General features: G+C 29.3%; 3 protein-coding genes across 4 annotated transcripts; 2 read left to right on the top strand and 1 right to left on the bottom strand.

Moving 5' to 3' along the window:
- Positions 1 to 8: 8 nt before the first annotated feature.
- Positions 9 to 12,572, bottom strand: LOC119680238 (RNA/RNP complex-1-interacting phosphatase-like). Of its 2 annotated transcripts, XM_038092957.1 has the most exons (8): positions 12,402 to 12,572; positions 12,264 to 12,339; positions 7,451 to 7,573; positions 7,313 to 7,392; positions 7,211 to 7,257; positions 569 to 676; positions 328 to 511; positions 9 to 270 (listed from the first exon to the last, which is right to left on the bottom strand). In XM_038092957.1, exons 1-8 carry the CDS (start codon positions 12,425 to 12,427, stop codon positions 105 to 107), a joined length of 810 nt encoding a protein of 269 aa, XP_037948885.1. In that variant the 5' UTR covers positions 12,428 to 12,572; the 3' UTR covers positions 9 to 104. The 2 variants fall into 2 exon arrangements, with proteins under 2 accessions (XP_037948885.1, XP_037948884.1); XM_038092956.1 differs by having other exon boundaries at positions 9 to 511.
- Positions 12,573 to 13,677: 1,105 nt separating this feature from the next.
- On the top strand, positions 13,678 to 15,957 carry LOC119680237 (electron transfer flavoprotein subunit alpha, mitochondrial-like). Its single transcript, XM_038092955.1, has 5 exons — positions 13,678 to 13,765; positions 13,840 to 13,922; positions 13,994 to 14,134; positions 14,204 to 15,038; positions 15,257 to 15,957. The coding sequence occupies exons 2-4, from the start codon at positions 13,881 to 13,883 to the stop codon at positions 15,011 to 15,013; spliced, it is 993 nt and encodes a 330-aa protein (XP_037948883.1). The 5' UTR covers positions 13,678 to 13,765; positions 13,840 to 13,880; the 3' UTR covers positions 15,014 to 15,038; positions 15,257 to 15,957.
- Positions 15,958 to 18,625: 2,668 nt separating this feature from the next.
- On the top strand, positions 18,626 to 19,688 carry LOC119674078 (lactosylceramide 1,3-N-acetyl-beta-D-glucosaminyltransferase-like). The gene is made up of 2 exons (XM_038085202.1): positions 18,626 to 18,804; positions 18,859 to 19,688. Exons 1-2 carry the CDS (start codon positions 18,648 to 18,650, stop codon positions 19,686 to 19,688), a joined length of 987 nt encoding a protein of 328 aa, XP_037941130.1. The 5' UTR covers positions 18,626 to 18,647.
- The last annotated feature ends 6,257 nt before the right edge of the window (positions 19,689 to 25,945 follow it).

A 25,945-nucleotide genomic window follows, 5' to 3' on the forward strand; every position in this document is an offset into this window, starting at 1 on the left:
AAGTTGGTTTTTAGTGAAAAAATAAATAAAATAATTAATTATTCAAATAAGCTGAGCGCTTTTTTAATTAACTTGATTTAGCAGAAAATTCGTTTTAAACGGGTTCATAAAAAATCATCGTTATAAAATACTTCGTCTTGCGGTCTATTATAGGTACTTGAATTGCTGTAAACATAAGGATTACGGTTATATTCCTGATTATTTCTGAATCTTCTCGCAAATGATTGATAACTATATTGATTTTGAACATTTCTACGACTTTGATTATATCTATTATTACACTTAAAATTACCATAATGTCTATAATAACCCTCTACATTACCATACCGTGAATTAAATCTTTCATTATTAACTTGATCTCTATATTGAGTTACATTTTTATATTCATGTACACTTGATTTTATATTTACATTCTTTTTGTATTTTGTTGAGACGTCAGAAGACTCTAACTCATGTAAAGCTCGGATATAATTTTTACGTTCTATACTATGTCCACGTGCCTCTCCAAATTCTGCGCATTTCAAAATTAGAAAGTTTTTAAAACTCTTTTGAAAAACAACACACTTACTTTTTATAGCTTCCGCCGATTTCACAGATAGATTTTTCACCATATAATGACACAACAAAAATCCCGTACGATTTACCCCATGTGTGCAATGTACACCTATTATTTTTTCTGTAATAAATCAAAAATTAATATTTTGAGTGAGTACAACTTCAAAGCATAAAAAATGGTAATATAAACATAATAAAATTTCAAAAATATATATAAAAAAATTAACAAAATTGTAAAAAGTTCCAAAAAATACTAAAAATCAGAAGACGTCAATCCAACTGATCTACTAATAAGAAGCAATAAAAATTTAGATCATAGCAAAATGTTCATGTCTGTCATGCTATGTCTATTATATCTACTGATTTTAATGGATCCATTAAAATCTCAAATACCGCATACAATACAGTTTTAAAAGCATTGTAAACTTTTAAAAGTGCCAAAAATGCTCTTTCAGAGAGCTTACTAAGTTCGGGTAGTGCGCATGTTCTGAGCAGTAATAAACGAAAAATGTGAAGTACTTTATTCATCTTCCTCACAGCTATGGCAAGAATAACTCAAGGCGGCATTTTATCTTATAGTATGGTTTTAGCCGGCAGTGCACATAACCCACAATATGGCTGACATTTTTATGAAACAACTTCATGATTATCACTTACATTTTTTATATTTAAGCGGAACCGACTCATGAACATATATCTACATATCATTAATCCTTCTATTTCTTGGATTACAACAACCGCTTGCTTAAGCATATTCCATATTTGTTGCTAAGTGTACTTGTCTGACAAACACATCTACATTGCAATTACCTGTAATAGGATCTCATAACAGATCACAAGACTCTCTAATATTATAAGCTTGTAAAATTTTTTTCGTAAATCAGTAAATATATTATTGATAGGAATTTTGGAGGCGAGACTTTATCGTAGTTCTGTAACATATAACGACTTCTAAATAAATAATATCATTTATAACAATATTGCTACTATTAAGATGAGCAATTATCCAATCAATAAGGAAATTAAAGGTAGCTAACATGCTTGGAACAGGAATAAAAACAATTTTGTGACAAAAACTTAAAATATACTTGGTGTCAAAAGGTATATACTAAAAACAAAAGTCTAACGTAAAGTTTGCTTATTCATAAATGTGACTAAATTGATACTTAAAGTGATCTACAGATAATGGTACATAAATATCATCGATTTTCAAAAACTAAGGTATATGACAAACTAAACGCGAAGTATGACCAGTAGGACAATATTCCTGGGACTTGTAGGGTCCTACCACAAATTATCGCAACAACGACCATTTCTTTAAAGAAAATATAGATAAACAAAAATACAGTTTCATTAAGCCAGTGGCGTATCCAGAGAATTTTAGGGAACACATCCCTCTCTTGACTATGATTTATAAAAAAATATAATTTGTTATATATCCTCTCCTCGACACAATCCTGACTATGCCACTTCATTATGCAATAGTGATTATGTATGTATATTAAAAAGTATTGAATATGTTGAACATATCTGTTTGAATTTGAAATTTGGTATGTATTTACATATATATATATATATGTGTAGTATATGCACTTCTGAAATCGTTCAATATAAGCTTAAAACACGATTAAAGAAAAAATTGCTTATGAATTTATGGAAATGTCTTATGATTAGGCCTTCAGCTATGGCATTTTTGTCATATTTTCGGTTATCGAATGAAGTTTCGATATGCAATTATTTAACACCCGCCAAAGTAAACCACAAAATTCCATACTATCTGTACCGAGCATAAATTTAATTTCAATTTCAAACGCTACAACCACGAATACAAGTTATAAACATAAAAACCATATGTGGCGAAAATATCAGCAAAGTTAATAAACAGTTAAGTTAAAAGCAATTGAAAAGTATCTTTGATGTTGTTCTTCTTCTTCTTCTGTTTCTTCGTCTCTTTTTAATTTTGCGAAACCGAAGATTTCATTTCAAAAACACCACAAAATTGGACTCTAAAAATTAAACCGCAAATATATGTCAACACCCACACCGACCGAATGCCTGCGATCGATCCTACAGAGAAATGCAGTTTTAATAGCAAAAGCAGCAGGACGGCAGAGGGGTTAAGATACGACATGGCTCGCAGCAGAAATGGCAAAGCAATTTCGAAAATAGCCAATGGCAGGAGTCAAATCTACGTACAGTCCAACATTGGTAACAACACATAACATTGGCAATAAATTTTCAAAACATGTCAGCAGCACAGCAGCCAAAAAATCACAAAAAAAAAAAAAAAATTAAATAAAAAACAACTAAACAAAAACAACAAATCAGTATTTTTTTAAATGAAGAACAGCGGTTTGAAGGTGCACTCTCGCCTGCGTAATATGAACATCTACGCATATGACTTGAGGTATGAACTGCGTACGAATCAGTATACCACGACTATTTGGTCACACTACACATTAAAGCCCTAGTATATATATACGTTATATATTATTACTATTATATATTATATAATATATATATTAATAATATATATGTATATACGTATGTTTTATTATTACTTATTTTTTTTGTTATTGATTTAAAGAAATTCGTAAAGCATTGTCAAAATTAACAATAACATATTTGTTGTTTGTCACTATATACGTATATATATATTCTATAAGTTCTAACTTCTAACTTCATTTTTGTTTTTCTAATTTTAATATAATGTCTATATAATCCTATATAATATATAAGATCAAAAAAGAAATGTGAAGCTAGAACTGAGTACAGAGACCTTCGTTTAATAGGTTTAATGTTTTCATCCATAAATTTAAATACAGAAATATATAATATAGTATATTTTTGACTTATTCAAAATAAAAGCAGAAATGAATTCCAATAAAAAAAGTCGTACATAAGGCTGTGGAGTGTCCATTCTCTGTATTAACTGTTACATTTTGAGTTAAAAAGAAAGATCTAAAGAAAAGTCTAGTCAAAACACCCAAAACTCTTAACATATCTTAACCGATTCATTCATATATTTATCAAATAGTTTTTCATCCACTAAATGTACTTTAATTTGATGACTTATGTGGTCTCTTACCAAGTTCAGACAATATGTTTGAAAATTAAAAAAAAAAATTTCAGAAAAAATTTAAAAAAATCCTCTTAAGGATGAAATTAAAATATTAAAACACAATTATTTGGAAAATTAAATTTTGAATTGCAATTTTGAATTGTCCATTATATAATAATGCACATTTCTCATTATAATTTTTCAGATTGCTGTCGTATTTTATAAATAGGTAATAAAAAGAACGCTTTCATTTAAAGTATTATTAAAAGGAAGCAAAACAAATCAGAAAAATATAAGGATGGTTGCAGAAGCAGCTACGTCACCGTTCCTAAGATACATATAATCAATAGCCAAAGAAAAGCTAGACAAGCTTTCCGCCAAAATTCAGATCTGGACTAAAGGAAAGGACACCTCAAACTATGGAGAAACAATCTGTGTTACCGTAACACAACATAGTTCACTTAAATATTTATTTCATGTCTACTATTTCGTTGAAATGTTCGCTAAATTCCATAAAATAATTAAGCCCACATCCAAATGTTCTAAATATAAAATTTAACATACATAATATTGGCAAACTTGTTCAAAGTACTTTTGTTTATTATATAAATTAATTTGTTAATTTCTTTAATTGATCAAAAAAAATATATACTAGACTTATGTTGATTTATGTGTTAAACCAAATATATTCTCCATAACTGTACCGAACGACAAGCTATTAGCCTTGTTCGATTTAAAAATCATATTCAACAGTTTTTGATGATAACACTTTTCTTGATGTTGTGGCCTATTGAGATTTATTTTCGTCAGCCATTTAAGCGCTGGTGGTTTCATTGAAGACATTGCCATCGCCACCATCATCCAATCGATGTAATGACAAGACCACCGCAACGACTGATTTGTTATTATTTTTTGAGCAGTTGTAACTCAAATGCTGTAGATTTGTGGCTTTCAATACTTTTGTTCTACCCATCATCTACCAGAGTAACAGATAACTGCTTTATATTTATTTAATTTATGGAATTACAAATATATCAATATTATCGTCCACAGTACCACCGAAGCTACGAAGATTACTAATTTGTATGAAAGCGGCACTTCAAAAAGAACCACAAATGAAAACTGCAGACTATGTTAACAAGGATGAGATATTTGAGGATCATCTTCTCTGTTCCATATCGTTTTTGATGAACCAGAATCACAGTGAAGTAATAACAATGAGACAATAATAACAGAATTACTTATATTCATGATTTGTGCAAGAAACAGACTTCATATTTGTATTAGACCAATTATAATTATAAATCAACAAATAATCATTATCATCAACATTTATCGTTTAAAATTTCTATCAGTTTATGAACCATTTAAAATCCTTCAAATATTTAAATTAAATAAATTATTATTTGTAGTTTTTTTGTTCTGTGTCGAAAAAAAAATCTGCAATGTAAACAGCAAAAATAACAAATTGAAATATCTTATCGGATCTTGTATCAGTAACATTAGATGTTTAACAAGATAAAAAACTCCTCACCTCAGTGCAATGCAGTTAGATTTCATGTGTCGGTATGTATGCTAACTTGATTTTGGATACTCCACATTGAGCAAACCGAATTTACTTACAGTCATGCATACGCATACATAACATACTAACCGCTCCGCAAGTACAAGTTCGCTAATCAAAAATTATGTTAACAGGTCTAATGCACGCTGAGCCAATAAACTTCACTTCGAGTTGGTTTTTTGGATCGGTTCTCCTAATTTAATACGAATTTATGTTTTAATTTAAAGAAGTGTAGTCTAACCGCTTTATTTATTTAGAAAGTAAAATCCATAAATTGTGACTATGCAAATTCAGAATTTACGGACTTTGGAAGAATTTTACTTCAAGACGAAAAATGAAGATATAATTGATTAAATTATTTATATTTTGCAACATATTTAAGTCAATGAATATCTTACCACATACACTAATACTGTTGCAATTCATAAAATTTTGCAGTCATTAATGAAACCTAATTAGTTCGCTTTGTCTATGAGCTATGAAATGACAACAAGAGTGATGCAAACCACTAGAGAATCGTAGGCTAATGTTCCCAAAATGTAGAACTGGCCATTCGATACTGGCTGTTCAAAAACACTGAGTGCTTCTTATATTAAAAAAGTTACAAAGTTGGAAGAATAGGTATTTTCGGCAGACGGCGAAATTGCCATAGATGTAAGCTTTATATATATAATGGGTATAAATTTCTATTTAATACAACATATATAAAATGAAGTAAAATAAAGCTAAAATACTACTACTAATAGTTTATATATGTTTGGGTTTTGCAATCACAAAAACTAAGAATCCTATTTTCTCTCCAACGTCACTACATTCCTCATTACCTTATATTTAAATTGCAATATTACAAATTTCATCGTTCCAATAAAAAGGTAAGATATCTTAACTTGCTTAAGACTTGCTTAATTTATATATTTATATATTTTATGTATATATCTTTTCTCTCCATGTCATATTCTATCATTCATTCTTTATCATTCATTCTATTAATATCATATTAAAAAATGACGTCTACTTCCTTTGTTACGTTCCTTTGTTAATCAGATATATATTTAAGTCTGATTAGATCAGTATAACATTTAACCGATAAATTGAATATTAATCGTGCCCATTTTAAATAATTACTTCCAATTATTTTAGCAATAAGATATAATTTAACCATTCATCTTAGTGAATGACAATATCTTAGAATCACTCTTTCACTTAAAACTAAATGTCAATAAGTTCATATTTGTTTAGATTTTTCGATGAAGTAAAACTCGTAAACTCTAGTTCTAGTATATCCAATTTACTAAAATTTTTTTGTTTTTAATTGTATTCTTTCATATTCTTTGTACTAAATCTCTTAAAAATTAAAGAATAATATACTAAACAAGTTATATGGATCTCAAATCGTAGAACGTAGATCTATATTCCGAAGGTTATAATAATAAATACGTTATATAAAATAAAAAAATACTTAAAACAGATTTTCGATCCAGGAACGATAGGTCTACCTTCTTAAATCGTTTATCTTCTACTAACCAATCCTAATCCTTTGTGTCTTGGTACTACACAAACAACATGCTAAGAGACCTAAGAATAGACCCGATCAAAAAATACATAAGGGACAGAGCCCTGAAGTTATATGCGAAAATTGACAGGCTATCCTACTTACCATTATCTAATCTTAGAGTAATCACTCTCCGCACGGGGAGGTACGCTGATCTTAGATCAATCACTGAATAATCGTGAAGCAATACATAATACATAAATACATAAATTAGTCAATGAGATGGGTGGGACCCTGTAGTACCCGCAGCTATCAAAGAGTAAAAGTGCCCAGTTGCGCTGACTCGAACAAAGGATCAACAGCAACCATTTTCTTGGTCGTGGGACAACATGAACAATAGAAAATAAAGTTTTTTAAGGTAGATCCTATATATACATCTATAACAAATAGAATGTTTAACACTGGCGAACATATTATCCGTTAGTATTTCGTGTATCTACAGTATAATAATATTACATATTCTTGATAAATGACTTACCATTATCAGAATTATTGTTTAAAAAAGTTTTAACCACTTCGTGAAATCTAAAAAGCAATATAAATAATACTTGAATTTAATGAAATGAAACAAAATCCTTACTCGTTAATAACTTTCTGTGATGGTACAACATGCCCTTCGGTGAAAATTTTGTGGTGCTCAACACCTTTACTTAAAAATTCCTTTAAATAAAAAAAATTATTAGTTATTTATATTTTTTTATGTTTCAAAATATTTTACTTCAGGCTTATAATAACGCAGTGTATTGGTCAGATCTATAACCAGGCCTATATTAGGAACACTATTCAAAATCATCTGGCAGTCTAAGCGCTTCTCTACATCCTCTACGTTTCTGTTCTGCGCCTAAAAGATAAAAAAAAAAGTATTACTATTTTTATAGCAAGTAATTAATAGGAAATAACAACAAAATATAAATTAAGGACGTGTACGAGTTGGACTAAGGTCGTGTGCGAGTTGGGCTAAGTTGCGTTCTAAATGAGGGAAATTCTAAGTTGTGCCGATAATGTAGTGATGTGTCGGTACGTGTTGATAAATGGCTAAATATGTGCAGTGTACAAAATCCCATAAAATCTCCCATTTGGTTTAGCATCAACTTAGCCTAAATCGCACACGTCCTAAATTTATCAAATAAGATTATAAATACTCTTAGGTTGAAAATACGGACATACAATAGAATTATAGTATAATATTTTATTAATATGTATGTATAAAGTGTATTTCGATGGAAAGTATTATTGTTCGTAACATTGTTTATTATACGGAAAGAAAATGTATGAAACCCGATTAAGGACGTGTGCGAGTTAGGCTAAGTTGCATTCTAAATGAGGGAAATTCTAAATTGTGCCGATAATGTAGTGATGTGTCGATACGTGTTGATAAATGGTTAAATGTGTGCAGTGCAAAAAATCCCAAAAACTTCCCATTTGGTTTAGTATCAACTTAGCCTATCTCGCACACGTCCTAAGTTGTCTCAAAATTAACAGAAATGCAATTCACCAAAGAAAAAATTTTATTTTTAAGAAAACCCTTAATCATAACACTTTTAATATCACAAACCATCAATTTCAATGATTAAGGACTGGCTAATTAACTCCCGTTATGGTGGTATCAACTATATTCAGTTCACCTAAATATGCTGTCACGCTACAAATCGTCCCTGAAAACCACACAATATAGTGGTAGAGGATCGGGGAGTGAGGATCTACCTGTTTGCTGAGGCTGTGGGCATCTCAAAGAAACATCATTGCTTGATCAAAACTGAAACCATTGGAGCATTTCAAAGCAATATAATTTGTAATCCATAAAAGTTCTTGAATTTCTTGAGATGGATTTTGTAGCAAACAATGTCATGACCACAATTTTTGAGATGCATTTGGAATCTTTTATATTGATGACCTTAAAAGAACTAAAACTATCACTGGCGAATATTATTTAGAGCTGTTCACCAGATTCCACACCGATTTGAAATTAAAACAAATGTATTTGACGAAAAAAAATAATTTTAAAAGCAGTTGTGAGTTCACTTTTTTAGTTATTTTTAATTGATAAATAAAAATACAACTGTAAATGAAATTAAAAAAAAAAAATAATAGAGGCGTATAGAGGTTTTTCGAACAGTGGTAAACTACAACAACAAAAATTTTATTTTTTATATTATTTTAATAGCGTATATAAATAATATCGTCAATGTTTCATATTTTGTTTGACTTCTTCTTCAGGACGGGGTATTATTACTCTTGCTCTTGAAAATATATCAGCCGATCATTTATACAGGAATCTATTTACAAATTTAGTTTTAAATAACAAACAATAAACAATAAATTAAATACTTTACAATATATGAACAAAATACTTTTCCATCAAGGATCACACGTGTACAATCGCAATAACAAAAGGTCATAAATTGAACTCCATCCAGAATAGTTTCTAGATTTAGTCCCATATGACAATTTTCTGTTTGCGAACCGGACAAAATAGCTCGAGAGTAAGAAATTTAGGTGAAATGAAGATGGTATCACTGAAATAAAGTCTTATTTGAGCACCTCGAAGTAGCCTGTTATTTGGAACGGATAAATACTCTCGGAATATATTGAGTTAAAAGGGGATTATAAGAAGAGATAAAACTTTTTTTGCCCAAAAAAATTACTTTCATTTTCAAAATCACTAAATTATTAAACTGCCGCGTATATTCAAACTAAACAAATATTCTTAACTTCATAAAAAAAAATAAAACAATTATATGCGTATTCCAAGCTATTTAGATGACATATCTGCCAGTTCTCCTTTAAATTACTTTATTAATAAAATGCATACAAAGTAAGTAAGGTACGTTTATGTCTTGCCCTGCCCATAAGGTATAATTAGTTTGGATTTTAAAATATTTTTACATAAAAACAAATAAAATATTGTTAAACCTCCCATGAAGCCAAAACGAAAAATGTAAACAAAATCAAAAATTATAAGAAGGCAAACTGAATATTTACAATCCCCACAACACATAGGCACTGTCCAGTCCAACATTATTTAATTAAGTAAAACAATTTAATTTTAAATTCATATTAATATTAAATATCGCGCTACGGCGCCTACTCTCATGTACCGGAGAGCATACGTGTGGTCCTTTTGTGCTTGACCTAGTGATGCAAGACGGTCGATATTCGTGTACTCGTTCATTTCGTGAAGCGTACAAGCAAAAGTACATGTCAGTTGCCACTTTCATGCATAATTATGAACCAATAAAAGATAACAAAAAAAGCATTGGAGAAAAAACTAAGCAAAAATTAACACAAAGTTCCATCCTGGTGGTCAATTTTATGTTTTCGTTTTGAGGTAGTTGTGGTTGTGATGCTTGCCATGATACATCGCTCCGTTTAACATCAATCAATTGTTGTGAGATCGCACGATTTTTACTAAAATAGCAAATAACCGGTTATTCCTTGAAGGATACTGACTGCCTTCATATAAATTTTTTCTAAAGTGTCACTGATTGACAATAAAACGGAAGAAGACTAGTTTAAAAAGTTGTGCTATTTTAAGTTGTTTCGGATCCTAGATTAATTTATATTAATTTTTCTATAATAATTCTATCGAAAAATTTGACTATATTGATATTTATAGCACAAATCTTGATATTTAAAATCAACATATATTTACATTAAACATATTAATATAATAAAATATGAACCCCACAAATGTCTAGGCACTCAACGATAAAATGCTTCGCGACACTATTCTGCTATGTTTGTCATCGCTCTGAATGGTGGTCGGAATCTCTTTTGTTAAGGATTTTCTATCAAAAGACGTGAATAAGAACTTCCTTTTCAACATTCTTCTTCTGACTCAAATCAAAGTCAGATAGTCACAAAGAATGAGTATAAGTCTTCCATGCATAGACGACATTGTTTTCTTAGACAGTCTCAGCTCATGGAGATGGTAGCGCAGGTCATAGTGATATAGTTAGATTAATTGCCAGCATCCTCAACTCTGCTCTATTCACAATCGTAGTTGTAAAGACAAAACAACTAAATTCAATTTTTATTTAATTTACTATCGGCGACTTTGTTATTGTTAGACATTATAAAAGAAAAGTTGACAGTGGTTTCAATTTATCAATAAGTGACCGTAATATTTTAATTGTTTACAAAACCCAATATAAAATCCAATCGACAGATTATTGCATCTCTAATAAGTCAAACATACACTAAATTTGTAATCTAAACTACACACTAAGTCTGCATCTTTTGGTAATAATATTTCCATAAATTAAGACAACTAGTTGAAGCGGTAGGACTAGAGTAACAACAACGTACTGATACCTAATTCATTCTTACTCATAAACAAACCTATTCCCTCCAACTCTACCATCTCATATCGACATCCTAACCTAAACATACGTCCTTGTAATTCTTTTCATGTTATCTGCTTAATAGATCTCAATGGGCACAAAAACATACTGAATACGATGGCAGGGTTGAGGCCTCTTAACCAAATACAAATCAATCTTTATAATGTGATTTATGGTAGTCCAAAAGAAATGTTGACTAGATCAAATATTCGCTGATAGTTAACGCGTGCTTACCACTTTCATACAAAAACTAAGGTGTAATAGTGGGAGAAAAATAATAAGGTGACCAATGCCTAGTTATGCACTGTAGAAGTAGATATGTAACTGTTGCAACAATTGAGTAGAAATCTTCTTTCAGTTGGGGCCGTTAATTTTTGCGTCAAAATTATATACGGACAAATGATATAAGAATTACTATGATGCAGTAATTTCTTTAAAGTCGCGCATTAATTTATATTCGACGCATGCCAGGTAAATGAACGATGTTCCCGTAAGCTCTCCAACTTATATCAAAGTACAGCCGCATGCAAAATAGTTATTTTTCACGGTAACTACATCAATTTCTAAAATGTGCATTTCTGCTACGCATCATATCATATATTTATTTAAGTGTTTTGCAAACATACATCAGTTTTAGTGCAATTGTTTAGTGACTTTACATGGAAGTGTCTAGTTTTAATAACCACCAAGCCTATCCTACACCACATCCTTTCTCCTTAACCCACATAAGACTCGCAAAATATCCGTACACTTTATTCTAACCCATATATTCTTGTTATTGGTGTAACCCGCAGGAATCTGTAATGCAGATTACATGAAAGAAATAACACGATGAAAGTGAATAGGTTACAAGAACTGCCTGGTCTACATTCTAGAATCACTCGTCCAAATTGCTGTTAATTCTTGCATGCAAACAACATTCAATTACTGAAAATGGTTGTCATCTACGTTTGGTGTCAAAATCAACTTAAGCTGTTTCCACTTAAGATCATTATCAAACTTTCGGCCATACTTAATAATAGCGTTGTATTAAAATTGAATAGTAAACAGCAAATATCGCGGAGTACTACACGAAAAAGAAAGATTTATAAAACAGAATCGTCCAGAAATTAGAACATTTTAAACATTAAAACTACCAGAAGAACAGTTGCTCCAAGTTGTTGTAAACATCTCTTGTTATAAACTTACCTCTGCTAAAGGCACTTTAAATGCAAAAAATCTAGTGCCCTCAATAGGTTTACCGATGGGTTTATAGCAGGACCATCTAAAAATTAAGTTTTTATAAATAACAGTACAAAAATATGAACACAATAGAGCACAAATTACCTTTCAGGAATACGCCTTCGTGGCATATTGACGAATGTATTTACAAACAAATTAAATGTAATTAAACTAGAACTACAAAACTAAACTAGTACTACAAAACTAAACTGAAATAAATATAAAAGCGAAACTATAAACATTAACAAATTAATAACACTACTGCTTGCAGACGTTGAAAACAGGAGCACCTGTATTGATACTTCGACAGCGACAGCTGTCAAGTGTTGACAATATGCAGAAATGGTGAAAACCAAGTGGAACAGAAATAAGAAGGTTGCTTCTGGGAATAGAAAAATATATATCACTGTCTTATTTTGTAATAGTTTTATCAAACGTTCACTTTTTGTGTTGCAGAATAAAATTCCAATCAATTGAAAATATGTATTTCTATACAGAAAAATCTTTTGATAACAAAAATTAGATATAAAATAATATTAAATTTTGTTATATATGGGCCATGTTATGTAGAGTGTCTCGGGCACGGCATGAGTAAAATTGTTGATGTTTTCAAACAATGAAAGAAATTAATAATAATTTTTAAAAGTATTTTTAAATTAGATTATTCTAATACATACTTATTGTACTAGTAGAATGGTGTTAGCTGTTAACAACCGTAAATAAGTTTTTTTAATGTTTTTTATTTTTTATAAATGCTCTTAAAAATGATTTTTAGACTCATGTAGCGGTTTTAAAAGTATTACATTTTTACAATGCAAATTTAAGTTAAATAACCTTTAAGTGTCCACTATTGTATACTATGCAAATGAAATAAATGTGTCTTCAGTACCGAATGGACACTTAAATATGATTCGTAAAATTGATCAATAATGCGGTATTATATTATTAGATCCGTTTGACGAATTATTAGCACAAGTTCTATCAACTCCTAACTCTATATTTGAGCGCCATTTCCCACTTATTTTTTGTTTTACAATCTTGGTTGCAATAACCTCTTACACAGAGTTTACTCTTAATCATCTTTTATTCACTCACCCATTAGATATATATATATATATGGTTTGAACACTAAATCTTCTGTTTTTGTAATGTTTACCATTCGCTTGTTTTGTCCGTTTTGTTTTTCTAAGTCGTAGTGTTCTTGAGTTCAAATCTCACACTATAACTTTAGATGCTTTTTATATAGAAAAAAAAGATAGTATTATATTTTTATTCTATCGTATATCAGTGTTTAGTAATAAATTATTACTAATTATTATTATTATTTATTATTACTAATAATATGTAATGTATATGGATAGTATGCCTGTATGATCAGAAACTCACCACGAAAAACGAATTCAACATTCGAGCAGCTGTCAGATTTTTAAAGTGACTTTTGGACTTTCGTGTCGATCACAGACTGTTGGGTAAGTCAAGTAATTTATCAATGAATATTTAATTAATTAAATTAATAAAGTAACGATTTTATATATTTTTGCAGTCTTTTGTAGGTGATTGGAATTAAAAATTTTTGCTAATAAAATGTTCAGTTCTAGTGCGAAAAATTTAATACGCAGCAATATTGTGAGTTTTATTATCTCGTGTACTTGAAATGCCAAATATATTAATTTATTTTATGTTTATTTATATAACAGTTGCAACGCTGCAAGAGTACCTTAGTTGTCGCAGAACACAATAATGAAGTACTCAATCCAATTACATTAAATACAATCTCAGCAGCGAAAAAGATCGGTGGTGACGTCACAGTACTTGTTGCAGGCACTAAATGTGGTCCAGTATGTATAAATAATTATATAATCAATATTATTAATATTAATGATGATAAGTGATTTTTTTTTAATTAGGCTTCTGAAGCTGTGTCAAAAGTCGATGGTGTAGCTAAAGTGTTAGTTGCTGAAAATGCTGCATTCAAAGGTTTTACTGCGGAGTCAATAACGTCACTTGTGCTGGCAGCACAAACACAATTCAAATTCACACACATTTTGGCTGGTGCTACAGCCTTTGGTAAAAATGTTTTGCCACGAGTAGCTGCAAAATTGGATGTTTCACCTATATCGGAAATAATTGATGTTAAGTCAGAAGACACATTTGTACGCACTATTTATGCGGGCAATGCCATTTTAACTTTACGTGCAAAGGATCCAGTTAAAGTTATAACTGTGCGTGGTACTAATTTTCCGCCTGCTGCTGCTACCGGTGGAAGTGGTGCCGTTGAACAAGCACCAGCTGGTGATTATGCTAGCGGACTAAGTGAATTTGTTTCACAAGAGCTAACTAAATCAGATCGCCCAGAATTAACAGCTGCCAAAGTAATCATATCGGGAGGACGTGGCTTGAAGAATGGTGAAAACTTTAAATTGCTTTACGATTTAGCTGATAAATTTGGTGCGGCCGTCGGTGCTTCACGTGCAGCCGTAGATGCTGGCTATGTACCGAATGATTTACAAATTGGACAGACTGGCAAAATTGTTGCACCTGAATTATATGTAGCCGTTGGTATTTCGGGTGCCATTCAACATTTAGCTGGTATGAAGGATTCAAAGACTATTGTCGCTATTAATAAAGATCCAGAAGCACCCATATTTCAAGTAGCCGATGTAGGTTTAGTTGCTGATTTATTCAAGGCTGTGCCAGAAATCACGCAGAAACTGTGAAGCTATTAAAGATTATAAGTTGGAGGTAACTCTGCTATGACTTCAAACAATGTGCATTTATATAAGTGTAATATCCTTTTTTATTTTCGAATTGGTTTATTATAACAGATTATATTTTACTTTCTTATTTTTCTAATATATTTTGCTTTATTTTTCATTTAAATCAAAATTAAAGATTTTAATAAGAACTCTAAATAAAAATGTATGTGTAGTGTAAAAGATGTATTTTTTGTTGTGTTGCAGGTAATTACACAGTTTCGCGAGTACTTCAGAAATGTTATTGCATAGTTTTAGGCAAATGCAAAATATAAGAAGCTGGTATATACATTTGCTAGACTTCGCTTTTGAACATAAAAATCTTGTCAAAGTGCAGACGCTAAATTAATTGGGATGAAGTTTATACTTACAGCCTCCAACTATCCTGAATATGGAAAAGCCGAGATTCTTTTGCACCCGCTCCATTGAAAAGACTTGGTCTCTCCACCTGGGTTTCTCCGAACTTATTTGAAGTTTGACTTCAATTAAAATCCGTCCTATCCCCAATCCAATCTTGTTCGTAATCAATCTCTTCATTCTCATACTACCAACATCTCCCGCATCATAGTCCATCTGTCCACGTATTTGTTATTCCTTTCATGTAATCTGCTTGACAGATCTTCGCGATTTACAACAACAACACTAAAGTCGAGTTTACTAATGAATTTTTTAAAGAAATATTGATGTTTTGTAGCAAACTGTAGGGATAATATATCCCTAAATTGATACTTTTATTAGTTTAACTACTTATGCTTAGAATCCAATTCATTCATCTCTAACGAAGTTTTTTATCATATAAGAAAATTAAAAAAAGTGCTATAATAGAACAAGTTAATGCTTTTTTATAGTGCTACTTTTGTTACTTATGTTTAAAATACTCTTAATAAAATTGTCTAAGGGTTCTAATATATTGAAATTGAGATTATTTATTTAATATAAATAATGCTGATTCTATCTTGTTGAGTAACTGTCAACGTAAGATTAAACTACAGTAGCCGGCACTGATTACAGTGAGTAGAAACCTCAAAAATGACGTTGGGTGAATGCGTCGCTATAGTATTTCGCCCCATTAAGGTACAATCACTGGCTCCTGTATTCAATACCGTAGAAATACAACGAGTGTAGTCAACTAGTATTGTTTAATCGTACATTGGGCATAAAATTTGGATTTCTCTTAATAAAATTCGATTTGGATCATTTGTTAAACAGTTTGAAATTAACTCTAAATAACATCACAGTTCTTCTCACAAGTTGTAGTCATCAGAATATTACCTTTCTAGCTCAGGGCAAAAGCAATGATTTTCGTTCTTGCGTTTCTACATTAAAAATCAAATGTCTAATCAAATGAAGACGTTGCGCGACGGATAGAAGTCATAACGAGATTGTGGAGAACATCTGTTGTATGATATGATGAATTCATATGATATTTTATATATTTAATCACACATAATATTTTATACACTTTGCAAATACATACTAAACTATATTCCTGTTAAGTTGGACTAGTTTAGATATTTTTAATGTATACACGTTGCTGATAAAGTATCTGAAAATTATTTATGGATCTATCTATTTGCATTCTTTTTACGGTTTTCTCAATATTGCACATTTGTTCAAATAGCACAAAACACACAAATTAGAAGAAAGTCAACTTTTATATTAGCAGAGCAAATATATCTAATATGTTCTTATCGATCATTATGTCAGTTTTGCAAATATACAGCTTGAGATAAGTTGTCAGAAGTGAATAATTTTTAAAATTTTTGTTTAGTACGTTTAAAAATACCGCTTTATGAAAGAATTCTATGAAATTCATATATATCTTTTGATTAGGTACATATCGTAAATTTTATAGTTTTTCCAAGCATCTGTAAAGCATACTTTCTCCCAGTTCAGATATGATGTTTAACATTATGTTTAAAAATTTTAAAAAATATATATATAGACAGTTATTTAAATAAAAATTAATATTTAATTAAATTATAAAATATATTTTTCCTTTAGATCATGCACACATACACACATCTGAGTACCATATTAATATTAATAACTATATGCAATATAGTTAGTTAAAATATATAATTCCTTTAGATCATGCACACATACACACATCTGAGTACCATATTAATATTAATAACTATATGCAATATAGTTAGTTTATTCTATACAGTATATCAAATAACAAAGATAACCGATTACCAAATAAAATCAATGAATTTAATCGGTTTAAAAACTATATCTGCCGGTATTATGAACTATACTTCTGACCAAGGCGTTCATACACATTCAGAAGTTTAACTACTGCGAAATATACGAGCAAGAGTTTCTGGGTAAGTCTTTTATATAATTTATAGAACTTAATAGCTCTTACGCTTTCCAGCTATAATAATAATAACTTCAGCTGTTAAAAATATAGAAACACGAATGTCTCACCGACGCGCTATATCTGAACCAGAACTAAAATTTTCCAGAGTGGATCAAAGTCTTTTACATATTCATTACGTAAAATGTACCATTTATGTTCAGGATTTCAGAAAGAGTGAGCGAGTATCAACTCATCAGATGTGGGAAATACTGAACTATACTTCAACAATTTTTAAAATAGTTAAATATATAGTATATGTAATATATAGTATATATAATGTCATTATCCATATTGATAATAAATTTAGCACTTTTGAATTTAGAAATTGTCCAATGTAAACCCATCCACGTTTTATAGCTTCAATTTCGATAGATATCTTGAAAACCTATCTTCTAGTGAGAAAAGAAAAGAAAGGAAATGCATAAAAAGAAAGTACATGTGCACATATGAATATATGAGGAGAGAGAGGGTAAAATAGAGAGAAAGAAATTGAGAAAAAAAAGAGTGATAGAGCGATTGAGAAAAAAGTATTACGGAGACAATTACTATAAAACGTACAAGGTGTTGAACTTTTTCTATTCGCTTTTTAAATCCCTTAAATCCTTCAGAAAATTTATAACTGGAGAAGTCTATTTTTCACAATTTGAATAACATGATTATACAGATTGATTTTTGTTCGGTTCGAGCTAAAAAAACTACTCTGTGAATAAAAATTTCAAAATAGAAAAAATAGAGCTAATTGCATTTAGCTCAATATACAATAAAAGTATATTGAAAATGAAAAGAATATGTTTTCATACAAACTAAATAAATTAAAATTTCTAACTAGAATTAGTTTCAGTGTTACTTATACTCAGTTTGAAATAAGTTGTCTACTTACAAAGTTCGTTTAGCTCTATCTTGAATGTAATATTTTTGTGAAACTTATCTTTAGAATATTACTATATCAAAAAATTTATATCTGTGGACTTAATATCCCATTAACTTGCGCAAGGATTATAAGCTATATCTCCCTTCCACCTTGAATTTAATATATAATTTTGTTTCTTGTATTTATATATGGAGGAGTTCAATATAAATCTGATTTAATTATTAAAACTAATACAATAATATTTCTCATTACAGATCATGCAGACTTACAAATATTTATCAATTAAATTATTGTTAATAACTATTTGTAATGGAGTTATTCTTTACTGTATAGTTTACTTATTAACTACAGTAATCAATCAAATGTCGAATCAGTATAATATGAAGTCATTATACCTAATTGATTCAAAGAGAATATCTGCCAATATTAGCAACCACACATCTAAACCAGTCAATCTTACGAGTTTGCAGTACCTACTACAATCAAACCACTGTCAAAAACACAAAAAAGAGTTTCTAGGTAAGTCTTTTCTGGGTAACAGTTAGAAAATATAATACCTATTTCATTTTTCAGCTATAATTATGATAAAATCAACTGTAAATAACACAATGAAACGTATGTCTCATCGTCAATCTAAATCACAAAAAGAACTAGCAGATTTAGGCTTACAACGTATATTTTTACTCGGTGAAGTTGCACCCATGATGAGTAACATTAATCAGACAACCCTACAACTTGAACACGATACTTACGGTGATTTAGTACAGGGCAGTTTTCAAGATACCTATCAGAATTTAAGCTATAAAATGTGGATGGGTCTAGATTGGACATCTTCTGAATGCAAAAATGCTAAATTTATCATTAATATGGATGATGATGTTGTTTATGATATATACTATATAATAAACTATCTAAAAAACTTTTTTCGGATAAGTTTGAAACTTGCGATATCTGATGAATTGTTAATTGGTCAAGTACTTACTAATAAAGCATCTCGAAATACCAAATTAAAGTGGTACGTTACACATGATGAATATGCAAAACATTCTTATCCACTCTATGTTGCTGGTTGGTTTTATATAACGAATCCATTGACTGCAGCTCGTTTAGCAAAAGAAGCCATACAGACTCCATTCTTTTGGATTGATGATATTTGGATGACTGGTATTGTGCGCGAACGTCTTCAGATACCTCTACAAACTATATACAGTTGGTTTACTTATAAGAATTCACAATTAAAAAGGTGCATTGAAGACGTGAAGGAGTTTCAATATTTCTGTGATTATAAAGTGGGTCCCAATAATAAGGAACCTAATTTCTTGTATATATATCAAAATTATATGAAAATATGTTCTGAAGGCAAGTGTAAGCAGCGACCTGCTGCGATTACTCCTAATGCTTAGGTTTTTAAATAATAATTTTTAGTTATAAAAATAAATATGATAAAAATAAAAAATACGATAACTATTTACTTTCTTCTTAATATATATCTCAGTTAACAGTATTTCTTTGCATCCTCAGATAAATTATGGTTTTTTCTATCAAAAAAAGATTTGGAAAGTTCAAACCACTTGAGTTAGATAGAAAAGATAGCACTACTCTTTCCGTTCGCTATATATATTTAATTAGTATAACACTTCTATTAGAACATTGATACAAGTAGTAATGTTAAATTACGTTTGAGGGATTTAAAGTCATCTGTGGACATTTGTTTGCCTATATCTAATTGTTTAAATTAATATTTATTGCTATTATTAACTGCTATGCTTGTATATTCAATATATACCTACAAATGCCGAATGGCATTCGGTCTTTCTGGATTTAGGTTAGGTTATAGTTTATTTAGTTTAAGAAAAATAATTTCTAATATTGATCAGATTAAGATAAGTAAATAAATGTCTTCAAAATTTTATATTATATATGTTCATTCTTGAAAATGTATTTTTATTAATTCTAATTAAATCTATAATAAATTTTGAAATTTAAATTTTTAAATTTGTGCAATATAGACAACAGAATCAAGAACATGAGGTTTCGATATAGATTTTATTAATATCAATTTATGTTTATTAATTTTAGATTCTGATCCTGATGATGACTCTCAAGGCGAGTCGAAATATAGAATATATTAAAATATATTAAACAAACTTTTGATTTTAATTTTAACAAAAGGGTGACCTGTACCCGGATATAAAATATATAAAAAAATATTATTGTAAATATCTAATATATAACTTCCTATATAGCGGTATACTATATAGTTGCTATATTAAAAACATTATTAATCTATATGTATATCTAATACATAAGTTTCTATACATTCCATAGGAACTTCAAATTAATGTTTCTTAATATTTTTGAATTACGACTACGAGACTGCGTGTGTGTCAGTCTTATGGATATCAAATAGAATTTCATTCATAGAAGCTGTTTCTATGTTTCTATTGTGTGATATAGAGGTTTTTTGACGATGTGCGATGCGTGTACTGTTAGAATAGATATGGTTACTTATTTCTAGGTTCATTGATAAGCGCTAATCTTGAGTATTTCTGTTGTTAATTTAACTACTACCGGTATTGTATCAGTACCTTCAAATGGCTTTATGTACTTCAAATAAAGATTAAACTTCTTTTGTCATAAATTATAAATTCTTTTAAATGATTTTTAAATAATTAAAAAATAATATCTAAATAATTACAAGTTGAGAAAATTATTTATTTATTTTCTTATATATTTAACTACAATATTTTAGAATTTCTTCCGCAATTGTGGCTAAATTATATCTTATTTTTTATATCAAACAACATTAATCTTTATTACTCCTCAGAACTATATTTTTCTACAAATTGCTATGATATCTCTATATAAATGTTTATATATGTAAAATGAAAGAACTTATCTATGTGTGCCAAAATTTAATAGAAGGTACTACGTTTAAAATACAATGTTCTCTACATCTTAGTAGTATTTCTTTACACACCGCTATATAGTATAGTCGTTATAGCAAAACACCTGCATTTGCATAAGAAATATATCTACTTAACATAACAAACATTTTTGAATAATACTGCAGACAGTTTTATATAAGACGTGAAGTGATTCAGTTCTTCGGTGTTCCCAAATTAGGCTATTCAATAAATATTATCTGCTAAAATAAATATATTAATAAAATAATTGTATTTCTAACACAATATACAGTATTGTCCTAAAACATACAAAGATCATTTTTGATACCAAAATAAGTGATAAGCTATTAAAGAATAAAGTTAAGATTTTAAGATAATTAAAATAAAATAATTAATAAAAATTTAAACAATTAATTAAATATGAAAAAGTAAGTACGAAAAAATTCATCTATTCGATATAATTTTATATTTCAACTCCTTTTTTATATACTTTCTAATAACTATTGTTTAAATATCGGTTCTTCAAGTAGTAAAAGTAAAACTAGTAGTAAAAATAATATAGTAAAAATAAACGTTGTTAATACCAGTGCATTCTCAAAGTAAATAGCTAAAGTTATTCAAAATAGTGTCGGCTCTCACAGGATACCGGATTATGTCACGACATATAGCTAGATCGGGTCTGCTTCTTTACAATCCCTGTAAATCATGTTCGCAGTGTATTCTTAGAGTGCATAACTACTTAAAAAATCAAAACTTTACTAAAAGGCTTTTTAATTAATTTTAATTAATTAATTTTATTATTACATTATAGCTCATTTCATATTAACCGTAAATGAATTGTCATATAGATATAGATACATTATAAGCATAATAAATCTATAAGTTTCTAAGAATGCTTCATTAGTTAACTTAAACTGATAATAATCGAATTCACTTCTATTTCACACTATTGCTAGTTATTTATTATAGAGTTCTGTATTTCTAGATTAAATCAAACTTTTTAAATTTTTAATAAATAATAAAGAACTAAATGGAATTAAAATGGAGTAGATAGGAAAGTGAAATAAAGTGGATGTTTCTCAATTAGGAAGAAAATATTTTTAGTTGTCAAATGCATTGTAACCTTTCTTCCTTTCTTCGAGAAGAGGATTGATGAACGTAAGCTCTTAATTGATATCTAAATTGGAAAAGTTATAGAGTGATTTAAGAATTGGGCATCTATATACATGCATTGTAACCTTTCTTCCTTCCGTCGAGAAAAGGATTGATGAACGTAAGCTCTTAGTTGTAATCTAAATTAGAAAAGTTATAGAGTGATTTAATAATAGGGCATCCATATATTTGCAATCTAACCTTTCTTTCTTCCTTTGAGAAGAGGTTTGATGTACGTAAGAGTGCCTTAAGAATTTGGCACCCATGTATTTATATATACATTGAACGGAATTGAACACCCATATATTCATTGGACACCCAATAAACACAAGTATTAGCCTGATTTCTATATTGAAGGTTTCTATATATAAACGCTCTTAGAGAATAACCATTTTCTAGAACAACATTTGAAGTATGTGCTTTCATTTGAAGATATTTTACTTAACGGAATAATACATAATATAAACATACAAAACATAATATAAGACAAGTTAAGTATCTCATTTTCATATCTCTAGCCGTTATTATTAATGCCCATTGCATGTTCAGTCATAAATAATCGATAAAAAAGGGCACAGCAATTACAACTTTTTATCTAATAAGAGAAGTAAACGGTATTACAATGGGGCACGTCTGACACGTGCGATGAACTTATTGTAAGCTGTTGTGTTCCTCATATTTTTAATTGATAAATCAGTACACATTTTTAGGGCATTATTTATACTTTTAATACTTATTAAAATACATATATATAGAAGAGTAAGTTAAAAAATGTTTTAAAGATATTTTACAAACAGATTAAGAAGTAATAACGCGAAGAACTTAATTGATTTGTATATTGGAGATATATAGAAGAATGTGTTTCGAAATTGTTAACATTTGGTATTAAATAAGTCGGAGCTGTAGCATTACACCTATTTATTCGGGTGTCTCTTTCACCAGCAAACTTACTGTTGTATACAGAATTGACCATACGGCGTCATGGAATTGCTTCAATTTGGTATTAAATAGTCCTGAGCTATAGGATAACATCTATTCATTCAGATGTCCCTTTCACCAGCAAACATAGTATTGTATATAGAATATCTCTTGTTTTATGCAAGAGCGAGAGGCTTAATACTTAGTGGAGTTTTTTTATCTAAGTCAGAAAAGTTGGGCATGGTGCAGGTAGATGAAGAGTAGGTGGAGAGGCAGGGTTATTGCGCGAATGCGAACGATGGACTAGTGGTAGTTTCTGTGACTAGAGTCACTAGAGCCATGGTTGTAAAGGACGAAAATGAGGACATCTAAATACAGCTCATCGAAATATAACTTAAGATATTTTTTGGGAGTTGAAGCACATGGCTTGGAAGAGGTTAATTAAAACCTAAAATAACAAAATAATAAATAATTTCTAGATTATTAGATTGAATGGTTAGGACTATTTGTATCGCTAGAAAGTTAGCACCCTTATTTAATTAATATGGTGATATAATACTAGGCTGATATTATAATTTATATGCATTTATAAAATTTTTTTATTGAAATTTAAAAACCAAATTGTTCTATATATTTTATAATAGTCATTAAAACATTGTTATTAATGTATCATAATGGATCTGTTCCATATAAGCAACTTGAGCTTGTTCTCCTTTAAGGCATGTAGTTTTTGCAAAGGTTTAACATATGAAGTTGACACCATAGATTAGCTTACATTCTAATGGTTACACTAAGGATATACATTTGAGTCAATTGATCTATTATGTCGCTTCATAAAAGGTGAAGTATTCAAAACATTTAGGATATTTAATAAAGCATAAGATGCTCTTCAAGAAGATCTGTTATAACTGATCCTTTAATCGATCCTTTAAAAAGTAACTCACTAACTCACTCGCATCTCCGTTACGAGTGCGTTAGATTGTGTTTATGCCTGTAGCATAAATAACCCATATCTTTTCTCAAGCTTGTGTTACATTCTTCTCTTCATCGAAAGAAACTATATAGTGATTTTGTTTTAAATGTATATATTTTTCTTTTGAAATTATTTTTAATATTAACTACCAACCTTCATAGAAATTTTTTTCAAAAATTATCTAATCTTTTATATGCCAACCAAAGAAGGTGTTGTAGATGTAGATGTGTCTTAGGACTAAAAGATAGTATATTCATTGAATATACTATATATGAATATACAACCCCATTACTAAATTTCCAAAGCAAAACATGTTAAGTAAAATTAAATTGATTTTTAATAGAAAATCTATATTAAAATAGTTTATAAAAAATTAATATAAATAGACACGTCTCCAATATACTTACGGACTACAATTCCAGAAGTTCAAATATTGACTCTACAAATACGAAAATTGTTTAAAACAAATATTTCATAGAAACACACATTTTTTATTGCATTAATCCGGCTATTAATTCTGCTGTTAATAGACTTATATACAATTTTGACATACATACCAGAAGTTCAAATATTGACTGAGTACAAATATAACTTATGAACTATGTTATGTAGTTACTACAAGTTTTGGCGGGTCTTGTATGTATGATTATTCTGTATAAATTTTTTTTTTAAAAATTTTCATATATGATTAAATAAAATTGAATATAATAGGCACACAATATCATATGTATTGCAATATATGTATACAATAAAATAATTTTATATAGATTATGTTCAATTGTAAAAATTATAATATATATAAAAAATTATACAAAAAAAACTAAATTCTTAATTTAAACTATTTTTTTCCAATAGTATTAGTGAATAGTAGTGAAATTACAACAACAAAAATTTTTTTATTATTTTTTTAATTAATTGAATATTTGGCTGACCATGCCATAGCTGCTTTGAGTATTGCCGTATACCCATCTTTAGTGGTCTTAGAATTATTTCTTATATTTTATTATTCGTAAATAATTTTTTGAGACTGCAAGTACCAAAGGTTGAGCTCGTACTTTGTCGAATTTGAGTGTCTCTGACTCTGACTCTGAATTTCAGTCTCTTGAAAATTTGAGTCTCTCTGATATTTTAGAAAGTTATATGTATGTTGAGCTCGTACTCTGTCGAATTTGAGCGTCTCTGACTCTGACTCTGAATTTCAGTCTCTTGAAAATTTGAGTCTCTCTGATATTTTAGAAAGTTATATGTAATTGATAATTGCCAATTTTTATTTAATATTAGCGAATTATTTTTTACAATTACTTACTAACTTACTGCAGTTCTCTTTTTCTCATGAAGCATAGAACCTCCAACTATTACAATAGTACAATGCAATACTTAATATCTACATTTATACACATTTTCAATACTCTACCTAAGTAAACTCTGAGGTTTCTCAGAATATTTGAATCGTGTTTAAAGTCACTTTGCAGATCATTGAAGCCATCAGCTTCTAAATCATAAAGATCATATATTTAATCAGCATGAATATACATCTGTATGTTTCACTAAAGTAAACCGGGAACGTACTTCACACCCATGGGTTCACCAATAATTTTTTCCTACAAATGTTTTCAGTTGTTTTGAAGATGATTTTAAAATATTATACAAAAGTACATGTATGTATGTTGTACTGAAAAGTGGATCTAATATCAAGCTTTGTTTAACAAGT

The sequence above is a fragment of the Teleopsis dalmanni genome, chromosome 2 (assembly GCF_002237135.1).
Source record: "Teleopsis dalmanni isolate 2A chromosome 2, ASM223713v2, whole genome shotgun sequence".
NCBI classification, from domain to species: domain Eukaryota; kingdom Metazoa; phylum Arthropoda; class Insecta; order Diptera; family Diopsidae; genus Teleopsis; species Teleopsis dalmanni.

Excerpts from the sequence above, each read along its gene's own strand:
- LOC119674078 (XM_038085202.1), top strand. The coding sequence starts at position 18,648 with ATGTCGAATCAGTATAATATGAAGTCATTATACCTAATTGATTCAAAG. Across the intron at positions 18,805-18,858 it reads ACACAAAAAAGAGTTTCTAG|CTATAATTATGATAAAATCA; the intron begins GTAAGTCTTTTC and ends TTCATTTTTCAG.
- LOC119680238 (XM_038092956.1), bottom strand. The coding sequence starts at position 12,427 with ATGCCACGAAGGCGTATTCCTGAAAG. Across the intron at positions 7,393-7,450 it reads TGCGTTATTATAAGCCTGAA|GAATTTTTAAGTAAAGGTGT; the intron begins GTAAAATATTTT and ends TTTTATTTAAAG. Across the intron at positions 512-568 it reads ATCGGCGGAAGCTATAAAAA|AATTTGGAGAGGCACGTGGA; the intron begins GTAAGTGTGTTG and ends TGAAATGCGCAG.
- LOC119680237 (XM_038092955.1), top strand. The coding sequence starts at position 13,881 with ATGTTCAGTTCTAGTGCGAAAAATTTAATACGCAGCAATATT. Across the intron at positions 13,923-13,993 it reads ATTTAATACGCAGCAATATT|TTGCAACGCTGCAAGAGTAC; the intron begins GTGAGTTTTATT and ends TTTATATAACAG. Across the intron at positions 14,135-14,203 it reads CAGGCACTAAATGTGGTCCA|GCTTCTGAAGCTGTGTCAAA; the intron begins GTATGTATAAAT and ends TTTTTTAATTAG.